This window comes from Cataglyphis hispanica, chromosome 17, assembly GCF_021464435.1.
Source record: "Cataglyphis hispanica isolate Lineage 1 chromosome 17, ULB_Chis1_1.0, whole genome shotgun sequence".
In the NCBI taxonomy this organism is placed as follows: Eukaryota; Metazoa; Arthropoda; class Insecta; order Hymenoptera; family Formicidae; genus Cataglyphis; species Cataglyphis hispanica.
Window position 1 is genome coordinate 955286 of NC_065970.1, and position 11499 is coordinate 966784.

The 11499-nt window shown below is 32.6% G+C and overlaps 4 protein-coding genes and 1 non-coding gene across 6 annotated transcripts; 4 read left to right on the forward strand and 1 right to left on the reverse strand.

The window, feature by feature from the left end:
• The first annotated feature begins 436 nt into the window (after positions 1-436).
• Positions 437-3033, forward strand: LOC126856141 (protein halfway). Its single transcript, XM_050604406.1, has 8 exons — positions 437-899; positions 991-1243; positions 1343-1660; positions 1742-1911; positions 2000-2182; positions 2244-2402; positions 2476-2595; positions 2683-3033. Exons 2-8 carry the CDS (start codon positions 991-993, stop codon positions 2953-2955), a joined length of 1476 nt encoding a protein of 491 aa, XP_050460363.1. The 5' UTR covers positions 437-899; the 3' UTR covers positions 2956-3033.
• Positions 1051-6412, reverse strand: LOC126856136 (probable ATP-dependent RNA helicase DDX52). Of its 2 annotated transcripts, none has more exons than XM_050604396.1 (12): positions 6274-6412; positions 5890-6129; positions 5622-5807; positions 5276-5531; positions 5127-5199; positions 4836-5039; positions 4667-4757; positions 4458-4580; positions 4228-4378; positions 3758-3833; positions 3469-3674; positions 1051-1196 (listed from the first exon to the last, which is right to left on the reverse strand). In XM_050604396.1, exons 1-11 carry the CDS (start codon positions 6358-6360, stop codon positions 3473-3475), a joined length of 1689 nt encoding a protein of 562 aa, XP_050460353.1. In that variant the 5' UTR covers positions 6361-6412; the 3' UTR covers positions 1051-1196; positions 3469-3472. The 2 variants fall into 2 exon arrangements, with proteins under 2 accessions (XP_050460353.1, XP_050460354.1); XM_050604397.1 differs by lacking the exon at positions 1051-1196 and adding an exon at positions 2476-2604 and having other exon boundaries at positions 6274-6391.
• A 305-nt stretch (positions 6413-6717) lies between these two features.
• Positions 6718-6789, forward strand: Trnaq-uug (transfer RNA glutamine (anticodon UUG)). Its single transcript has one exon. It is a non-coding gene; the product is annotated as a tRNA-Gln (tRNA).
• On the forward strand, positions 6750-9075 carry LOC126856144 (2-(3-amino-3-carboxypropyl)histidine synthase subunit 1). The gene is made up of 5 exons (XM_050604410.1): positions 6750-6964; positions 7162-7518; positions 7605-7912; positions 7982-8365; positions 8587-9075. The coding sequence occupies exons 2-5, from the start codon at positions 7206-7208 to the stop codon at positions 8812-8814; spliced, it is 1233 nt and encodes a 410-aa protein (XP_050460367.1). The 5' UTR covers positions 6750-6964; positions 7162-7205; the 3' UTR covers positions 8815-9075.
• Positions 9076-9556: 481 nt separating this feature from the next.
• LOC126856156 (protein dimmed-like) lies at positions 9557-10764 on the forward strand. The gene is made up of 3 exons (XM_050604429.1): positions 9557-9789; positions 10019-10259; positions 10456-10764. The coding sequence occupies exons 2-3, from the start codon at positions 10035-10037 to the stop codon at positions 10762-10764; spliced, it is 534 nt and encodes a 177-aa protein (XP_050460386.1). The 5' UTR covers positions 9557-9789; positions 10019-10034.
• Positions 10765-11499: the final 735 nt, after the last annotated feature.

The window sequence follows — 11499 nt, forward strand, 5'->3', positions numbered from 1 at the left end:
CTATAGTTTAACTCCCTATAGTTTTTAGTTAAAAAAAATTACCATATTCATTATCAAAAACTATTAATCTACTGATCACAAAAAATATAAAATATCATAAATATACATATATTTAAAATATAAAGATTATTGTGAATTGTAAAATTTATCTAGTATATTAAAAATTTATCATATGTCGCGAATGCACTCCTTTATTATCTTCGAAGTCCGTTCGAAGTAATAAAACGCGCAGACTTTGGATCGTCAATACTGTGCGAAAAAAAGCAATTATGAAATATTGTGCATTTATGTAAAATATTCTGCGATTCGTAGAAGACGTGACCTTCCAAGTGCGGTTCACATTTCACATTTCATATTGCTGTGACATACACATACACACACACAATACGCGTATATATATATATATATATACATATTATATAAATGACATATGATATACAATAGTCTTCGCGCATGGTGCGATAATGAATCGCGATTGTCGATAAGCTGATAACAACGCATACAGGCGCGATTGCCTTCCTCCCTCCCGTTTATCGCTTAATTGACGCACTCGCGCGCATCAAGAAAGTGTAATGAACGCGCGCGAACCCTCGACCGAGCAATTTCGACTCATCAACAGGTCAACTCAAGCGACCCGAGGTGGCTGAATGAGACCACAGTTAAATGAATTAATTCATTTGTGTTACCCGATAGTGTGAGGTCTTTACGAGTAATCAAGTATGCTCATTGAATTATAGTCCGAGGAAAACACGCTGTTACATCACGTTAATTACACGACGTTCTCTCTCGCAAACGACGCACCGCTATTATACAGAGTAGCGCTTTGTACAAAATAATTTATTAAGGTATCATATCATTTGTTCAGACGTGAATTATATGACGGAGCAATTAATGTTAAGGTAAACTATATTGTATTTTGCGCTTTTAAAAGCAGCTGATTAAATATTTGAAGGTGTAGCTATTTACAATAATTGATTCTATCGTATACAGATGCAGTGGTTAGTCATGATAATGTGCCTATATGCTGGAGTAGCTAGCGCACGTACAGAGGAGGAAGATCAACAGCAGGCGTCGAATGGAGTCTCAAGTTCTCTTCCAGAACGATGTTTTTATAGGCAGCCAATAGACTGTCCTGATAAAGCTAACTGCACGAGGATCACACTTGTGAATGAACCCAATAGCGACGGTGCACTTTGCTGTAATACAGATAAACAGGCTTTAGAACAAGGTCTTCGTGAGATAAGTAAGCACTATTATCGAAGAAATTTTTTTTGAATCCTATAAATTTACATGCAAAAAGGTGGCACATGGAATATTATGCTATTTCTATTTTATGCCTTAGAATTTTATCTTTCAAATATAACGCATGTACATATACGTAATGCAACTTTGGATGTATTTAACGCAAGCGAAACTCGTTGGAGGACACTGAAATCTCTGGCCATAACTGATGGCAGAATCAGAAAGGTACATGGGCAATTTCTCATAATGACGCCCACACAGTGCCTGAATCTCTCTAATAATGCGCTCATGGAAATAGAAAATAATTCGCTGACACGATTAGTGCAGCTCACCACTTTGGATCTATCTTATAATAAACTGACTCATCTTCCAGCTTTGAATACAATGAATGGTCGAGAATTTTGGTTAGACATTTCAGGTAAAATAATTATGTTGTGTTATATATTCTCTTGTTTAAATGATACACACTTATATTAACATAGTATCCCTTTTTGTACAGGAACAAATACACTTTCGTGCCATGATGTATATCAATATATCAATAAAACGGGCGAAAAGCAAATCACTTTTAATCGCGAAAATGAGACAGTGTGTTCTTCCTTGGCGACGTGGCATTGGTTCAACACCACCGAACGCGTACCTCTTACGCAAGTGCTTTATCTCAGTTCGGTATGTTTCAATAAATACACACAATATGTATGTTCGTGTGTGTTGTAAGATTTCATACAAGATAATCTGAATTATTTTTGATCTTCAGTTGCAAACGGAATGTCCAAAAGGTGATACCTGGCAATGTCAATGTGATATTAAAAGACTGGATATTATCGAGGGCAAGCCACCTACTCATGCTGTAAATGTTGACTGCAGTGGAATGCAATTGACAGAATTACCTGAGAAATTGCCACAAAATACAATAGCACTTAATGTTTCCTATAATAATGTATGTTTGTAATATACTGCATATCAAGTGAAGCGAATTGTTCTCTAGATTTTCTTTTCAGATCACTGTTCTAGATGACCTGAGCACTAATCCGTGTTACGAAGATTTACGAGAGTTTTATGCAGATTACAATAATATTTCTTCAATAAACAAACTGGAGGGTTCAAAGTTTCTGGATAATTATGCTTTGCTGAGCTTACGATATAATAAAATTAAATCAGTGAGTATAAAAAAATATATTTAATTTTTCAATGATATTAAATATTCATTCTAAATACATGTAATATATTTAGCTGCCAACATACATATTAAGTCCAAGCGCACATCATAAGAATTTCCTGAGTTCAAGAAACCTGGTTAGACTAGGAGGCAATAAATTGCATTGCGACTGTAATACTGCAAAGTATTTAAAGGTATGATTTCTATAAGAAAACAAAAAATTACACAAATATATGATGCAATCCTATAAAGAGAATAATCTTTATTTTCTTTCATTTTAGGCCTGGTTGCAAACACGAATATTAGATGCTGATGAAGTAATGTGTGAAAATGTAAAGGAAAAAGTTATTGATCTAGAGCCATCAAAGATGTGTGTGTATCCAGGAGACTGGACGGATTATATATATTATATTATTGCTACCGAGGTGATACTTTTAATAGGCTTGATAGCCAAAGTGTCATATGATTATTGGGTATTCAAGACAGCAGGATATCTTCCATGGCCAGCGAATAAAATGCCAAAATTACCATGTGATTGGCTGTTTGAAACGTAGATAGTGTTATAATTACTAATGAGATGATTTACTAACATGCAATGAAACGAAAATCCAATAAAAAAAATAAGATACTTTTGTTAGGATTAAACATTGATTTGTGCCTTCGGAAAAATGGATATTGTACTATCAATTATAGTGCTGTAATGCACTGTGATAATATTTCTAGGACTTTCACAAATAGAATTTCAAAGTAATCTCTGGATGCAGACAAAGTCCATGACAAAGTATATTTTGATAAAATTTATATTATTATTTACAGACATGATTGTTAAAAGATTTGCAATAAAGTAATGTATCATATTTAATAGGGATTTATATGTAAAAATATTACATAAGATCATAAGTATTGTTACATAAATTATTTACATAAAGTCTTTTAAATTCCAAGATCTTTTATATTTATATAGATATCCCTTTTTTTAAATATATAATTTTCTCTTTTACAAAGAAAGATCTTGCATTTATTTCAATGTCTTGTGAAAAAGCCATATTAATGATTATTGTACTCACACTTCTATGTTTCCTTCTTTAGCTTCAGTTTCTTCTCAATTTCGTGCGAATTCCGTTTACGTTGCTTGTACATGGGAACGGTTAATATCCTTTCACGTGTAGGTGCCGTACGTTCAAGCTTGCGACGTTCTTTCTTACTGTGCTTCTTCATAGCCAACATATAATCTGGTACATCGCATCCAGATGCTCGCATAACAGCCGCGATACTAGAAAAGAAAAGCGCATGGAATTTTATTTATTACTACTTCGTTGTAATACATACAATATGGGTACAAGAGATAACACATACCTTCGCAAATTTACTGTATCCTGTCGAGTGAAAAACGTTATGGCCTTTCCCTTGTGACCGGCGCGGCCAGTACGACCTGTTTCGGAAAACGAATTTAAATGAGAAGATCGCCACTTTTATATATCAGCGTCGTCCCATTTTTAAAATGTCGTGTGCGACTAACAGTCGCATTTCCGGTAATATTATGCAAAAATATTTCTTACCGCTATAGCAGTAGTTATAGATAAATCGATAACATTCTTTGTATTCAATGAGAGAACATGACTGTGAGTTTTTTCTTTATTGTATTACCACTTATTCATACCATCAATACGTAAAATAATTCACGTCAAAAGAGGAGACAAAATTGCTGTTTGGATGCTTAACAATAAAAGTAAGAGAGAAAAGGGAAGGAAAATGACCTCAGACCTGCGATGTTTCACATTCAAATAAACGGGACAACGCTGTTCTAAATTCACTGGATATATTACCTATTCTGTGAATGTAAGAGATGGCGGACGGCGGAAAATCATAATTTATAACGAGATTTACGCCTTTAAAGTCTATGCCTCTGCTCATCAGTTCTGTACAAATCAAGATCCAGATCTGTCCTTCTCTGAAGCAACGTACGATATTGTCTCGCTAGAATAATAGTAATCAATGTGATTATAATTTTACGAACACAGTTACGCACGCGAGAGTGATTTCTTGTTAACTATACCTGCGTTGTTGTTCTATCGGCGTGAATAACGTCCACGTTAATTCCATCATATATAAGCTCATTGAAAAGCTCTTGAGCTCGCTCTTTACTTTGCACAAATACCAAGACTGGTGGTGATATACCCTTTGTTAATTTAAAAAATATATAAAATCATGTACTATTTTCAAAGTGTAATAAAATATTGCAATTAAATTATAAATTGATTGTACCTTCTGTATCATATTTCTAAATGCCAACAATTTGCCTTGTTCGCTACCAACAAATAAGATTTCTTGATCCACCATATCTGTAGCTGCATTTCTACAATAAATGAAAAAAAGTTATTTTAATAATTTTCACTTTTTTAATAAAATTCAAGATAAATAACATTAAATATACCTGTGTCCAACTGTTACTGTTATGAGTCCTTTCATATTACGGCGACACCATTTTGAAACTGCGGGGGTGTTTGTTGCACTAAACATAGCCCGACGTAAATCTGTATTAGTGCAAGCTCTCGTAATCTCATCTAATTGTTCTCTAAATCCGCGTATCCCATCTTCAAAAAGCTTATCAGCTTCATCCACAATCAACCACTCCACGCTGTAAAAATAGAAACAGACCAATATTATCAAACTTAAAAAATCTAATATAAATGTTCAATAATGATAACTATTATAAAAAACATACTTGCTTAACGAAATGGCCGGAGGATCTTGGTTTAAAAGAAAAACTAATCGTTTTGGTGTGGTAATTAAAATATCTGAAACAAATAAAATTTGTTACTAAAAATAAATAATTAAAAATTTCTATCAAATCTTTGCATCTATTGTACTCACCAAACTTTTGCGAACTTGAGGGTCCATATTTGGTAAGAGCCTGATTTATTTTGCCAATTATATGAATTCTAAAATCATAACCTTCACTCAATTTTAGACATTCTCTATATGTCTGTTTGGCTAATTCCCTCGTAGGACTTAAAATAACAGCACGAAAACCTTTTTTTTGTGGTCCCCGTAAGCTGTGAATAATAGGTAACAAAAATGCCGCAGTTTTTCCAGATCCTGTTGGAGCACATGCCAGTATTTGTCTACCCTATTACCAATACAAAAAAAAAAAAAGTAAATATCTGTAACATTAATTATAATCTTATTGTAAGAATTTACAATAAGATAGTTTTTTTACCTCTAACATAACTGGTATTGCTTGCATTTGTATTGGCGTTGGAATCATATATCCACTATCTTTCATATTCTTCAATAAGTTTACTGGCACTTGATAATTTGTTCTTAATTCGTCAAATTCTAATATTAATTTAGGTACATGACTACCCGTGACTGAAATGCGATTTATATTCCTCATTTGATTTACCTGGAAAACATAAGAGGTGCTTTAGATATACTCATAAAAAAATTTTTCTCCTTACTCATATTTAATAAGAATGAGTTCAAACCTTTTCTTGCTCTAGCTTCAATATCTTGTCCGCAGTTGCAATCTTTTTACGTTTTTTAACTGAACCGCTTTCATCTCTTACTGACAGTTCATTCAGCAATGTTATCCCTTCAACATCTTCATTTTCATCCTTGCAACGCTTTCGTTTTGCACTATTATCTATGTTATTCTCAGGCTCTAACAATTCATCATCTATCTTTTCATTCTTAACGCTCACGTCATTTTTCTTTGGTCTTACCATCTGAAAAATAATATAATGTAAATACACATGTTTATATTTAAAATTAACCTCTAAAAGAGAGAATCTAGATATAAATGTATCATCATATAATCCCACAGAATGGAAAGCATCCTCAATAAATGAAAAGAATAAATAATTAATTACCTGAAATTTTTCTGCATCATGTCGAAAACGTTTTAAATCGAATTTTGCACCGGCTGAAAGTTTTTTAAAAAGATCGTGAGCATCCATGATGTACGATGCATTCAAGATCACATGCGTGAAAACATGTTGAAAGGTAAGAGCAAAGAGGGACAAGAGATTTCAGTGTTTCAGATTAGGTTAGATTAGATTTAAATTGACCAATCAAAGCAAAGAAGTCCTTTTTGTCCTCATTGGTCATTCAAATAATTTAAAACTTTTATAGCATCGATCGGAGATCGATAAAGCAAAAAAGCAAAAGAGAATTGATAAAAAAAAGAGATTAGAATTTTAAATAAAGAAGAAAAGGAAAGAAGAAAAAATAAAAAAGATAGCAGAAAGAATGAAATGGAATGTAAATGAGCAAAAATCCTAAAATAGATAATATTGAGAACACTTTTCAAGCAAGGTCCCATGGTGTAATGGTTAGCACTCTGGACTTTGAATCCAGCGATCCGAGTTCAAATCTCGGTGGGACCTAGGAAAGTTCTCTTTTTTGTAAATTTTCAATAATTTATCTTTTATACGAGTGTCGATTTAATATAATTACAAATATATCTGTGTTGGAATTTATAGTTTATATATATGTACAATGAGCTCTGTTGAAGTGTCAAGATGTCTTGTTCATCGTATGATTCATAACCTAACATTAATGGTATTGTCGTAACCTGCATTTAAAAAAATACTCAAAGTTATTTATAATTTTATCGAGAATAATATGAATAAATGTTGAAAGTTTGAAATCTGAGTGTGTTGAATAACTTTCTTGAATTAAAAGCATAAAAAAATATATATTATAATGGTTTTTTTAACTTAAACATGATGATATGATGTATATAAGCAATGTTTTAGTGTTAAAGATTTTCGAGAATTAAATTGACTACGAGTTTAAAGAAATGGCTGGACAATGTGACTCCGTGGTGGTTATCAAGGCGAAATCTGTTCGTAAGGTTTTCAAGGCTCCCATGAGAGCCAGTAAAATTCCTGAGACACTTTTGAACGATCCTTTATTGAATTCTGCTATAGCAGCTTTACCATCGAATTATAATTTTGAAATACATAAGACGATATGGAGGATCAAGGAGGCCAAAGCAAAGCGAGTAGTTCTCCAAATGCCAGAAGGTCTTCTAATGTATGCCACAACTATAGCTGATATCATCGAAGACTTTACTGAAGCAGAGACTGTTATTATGGCTGATGTTACCTATGGTAGAAATAGACAAGTATTTTAATTCCATCTCTTATACATTAATATTTTACAATATTTTATAATATTTTACAATATTATATTGTAGGAGCCTGCTGTGTGGACGATTACACTACACGAGCATTAGACGCAGACTTTTTGATTCACTATGGACACTCGTGCCTTATACCTGTAGATCAGACTGCTGATATCAAAATGCTCTATGTGTTTGTGAACATAAAAATCGATATTGCACATTGTGTGGCTTGTTTGCAAGCTACTTTGCCAGTCACCACAAAGTTAGCATTAGTCAGTACAATACAATTTGCTACAACAGTACAAGCAGTAGCATTAGAACTGAGGAGAGGAGGTTACGAAGTTTCAGTGCCACAGAGCAAGCCACTTAGTCCTGGAGAAGTATTTACAATACATTTTTTGCTGTGCATATGAGATTAAAATAATACTGATGAGTAATTCTTTTTAAAGATTTTAGGGTGCACAGCTCCACAAGTTCGCTGCGCTGATGCAGTAATTTACATAGGAGACGGCCGTTTTCATTTGGAAGCTGCAATGATTGCCAATCCTAAACTGAGGGCTTTTAAATACGACCCATACGCGAAAAAATTGACTGAGGAATTTTACGATCACGAAAGGATGTTGAAGACCAGATACGAAGCGATACAACGGGCCGCAAAGACTGACAAATATGCTTTAATACTTGGCACTTTAGGCAGACAAGGAAATCCTAATGTATTAAAAACCTTACAGAATAGAATTGAAGCCTTGGGAAAGGAAAATGTCGTAATACTGCTCTCGGAAATATTTCCGGATAAGATCAAGCTGTTCAAAGGCGTCGATGCTTTTATACAAGTAAGATCTTTTTTAATAAGAGAAATAAATTGATCAAAAAGTTTACTCTTTTTTTAAAAAAAATAATGTATATGTGTGTGTGTATACAATTTTTAAATGAGTTATACATATAAGGAAAAAAAACGTACTATTTTTTAAATCCATTTGATGTAATTTAATGAATATCATCAATTCAAAAAATTTATGTATTATGTTGAATTGTCAATTATATTTTATTCAAGATTGCATGTCCACGATTGAGCATCGACTGGGGCGTTGCATTCGAGAAACCATTTCTCACACCATACGAAGGTGCTGTCGCCCTCAGAATGACTGATTTTGACATGGAACGGCCGTATCCTATGGATTTTTACGCTACCATCAGTCTCGGGCCGTGGACCGCTAATCATAAGGAATCTGAATTAGAAAAGACAGATGCTTGTTGTGGTAAATGTAAAATGGACAAATAAAGCAAAAAAACGAATAAACTTTAAAATTCGCTGTCATAATTGTCAACCTCTATTGAATTAGATTAAAATTTTATCTTCCTGTTCCACTATTGCATAATTTGCGAAAAAAGCTTTTTAACAAATTTATCGTCAAATGTAAATTTAAGTATGTGTAAGTTTGAACAGGTGTGCATTCGAACACTATCCATATTAAACCCCCGTCATCCCCAAGTTGTTGATAGCGGAGCGATAATGGGCAGATAGGAGGGTCCGCGTGGGCGAATTACGTCATACGCCCACCTGTAGCCCGCTCGCATATATAGATGCTGGAACATTGTATAGGGTGTACGTGGCATAAAATACCCGCAGCTCATTTTTTTCATCTGCTATTATTAGAAAATAAAATAATTAGAAAAGAAAATGATTAAACTGCAAAAAGTGCAAACTCTAAACACGCTTGGAATAATAACTTAGAGAATATATATCGATAGTGTGAGAAAAAGATTTTGAAAAAAATTAGAATGCGAATAAAATGTAAAGTTATTACAATTTATATATAGTGTTTTCTCCAAATATATATTAGAGTATTTTGCATATTAAAATTGTTTTTTATTTTACATTATTAAAGATTATATTGTAGAAGTAGAATATTGTATAAAGAATATATTGTACGAGGATTAAAACGCATATCGATGAAACAACTGATGTCATTGAAAAAAAAGAACACAGGGTACATGATAAAATAGCGAGGGTGGAAGGCGGCGCCGGCCGCACCCCGACGTCGCGACGTCAGTCGTTGTTCCAGCGTGGCTCAACAAGTACACGCGGCACCGAGCTGCGACGGTTTCAAATTTTGAAAAAGTCCTGACGTGGCTTCGTATCCTGACTGTTTAAAATGTATTAAATAACGAAAATAACATTAATCGCGAGAAAAATCACAGATCATCTTTTCCACAGCGATTAATCAACGATCTACTCCACAAAACATTCGCAAAAGTAAGTCACAGAAAATGTTAAGCATTAATTTTTAATCTCATTAAATCTCATTCTTTTTTCTCAATATCAAAATTTGAGATAATATAAAAGTTAAAGAATATATATGTATATATATATATATATATATATATATATATATATATATATATATATATGCAGAGAAAATATATTTTTAAAAAATCTTATTTTAAAATTGTAATCACACAGTGAAATTTTATTATTTCATCAGGAGAAAAGAATATACTATGCGATCTAAGGTGACAAATGAGAACACATGGGAGACAAAGTGGGCCACGGAATCAACGCAGAGCGGTAGAGGCGTGCGACGAACGACGAAAAAAACTGAATCGTCGAGGTTGAAATTGTCAAAACCATCCAGAGGGAACACGGCGCGGGAGAGAACTCTCAGGAGGCTGGAGAGCAATGAACGAGAGCGCATGCGAATGCACAGCTTGAACGATGCGTTTCAAGTATGTAAATACAGAATAATACATTTTTTATTATATATTAATAAAAAACAAAATTTATATAAAACAATAATGTAACATATTATTATAGAAAGCAGAGAAAACATCTTTTCATGCCTCTGATATTTCTTGAAGAGCAAACTGTATAAAATATTCTATTAATTTTATAAAACATATATGAATAATATTTTTTTTCTAGTCTCTACGCGAAGTGATCCCGCACGTTACAAAAGAGAGACGGCTCTCGAAGATCGAAACATTAACTCTGGCTAAGAATTACATAGTGGCCCTTACAGACGTGATATGCGCTATGAGAAACGAAGAGGATCAGCAAACAAGTAGTTCCGAAACTCAAGATTCATCGAACAGTGAACAACGATTAGAATCAACCGTCGTTCGCATGAATATTCCTATTGCCTCCAGATCTTGCGCTTCGGAAACTCAGAATTTTTATCAGAGCAAGCATTCCCGATGGGAGAACGATCAGGACAACGTCACAGGTCTCTGAAAAGTTACAACGCTAAATGATGATCGAGATGAAGTACGAGTTGAGAGTTTCATAAACGGCATTTCGACTACTGGTCTTCCTTCCTTAATTCATGCATGCATTTGCGTTTAAAAAAAAAAGATATAACGCATCTGTGTAAATCTTAGCAAAAATCTAATGATATATTTTATGACTGATATAATAATTTAAGAAAATACTAAATGTGTGCCAAAGAATAATGATAATATTCATTATGTAGAAATGAGTAAAAGAAAATATTATATGAATAATATTTATTTTACTTCTCAGATGATATATGACATCTTGTATTATTTTTACAAAATGAGCAAAGATAAAATCATTTAGAGAAACATTATATATAAATATAAACATATATATATGTATATATATAATGTATATATGTATGTATGTTTTGCATATATATATGTAAAGAGATAATTAAAAAGATACATGTGTTCGTGAATGGTATTATGAAATAAGAAGGTTCTTTCTTATTTGTTATACAAATTGTTTTATAAAACATATTCTTGAACAGATTATTTATTCATAAATAATTTTATGTTAAGTATGACATTAAGATATATATATATATATATATATATATATATATATAGACAAAGATATATATATACAAAGATAAATGGACTATGTAACTGTAATAAATAATTATATACAATATTTAGTATATATATATATATATATATATATATTCAGATCAATAAATTTAATTATATA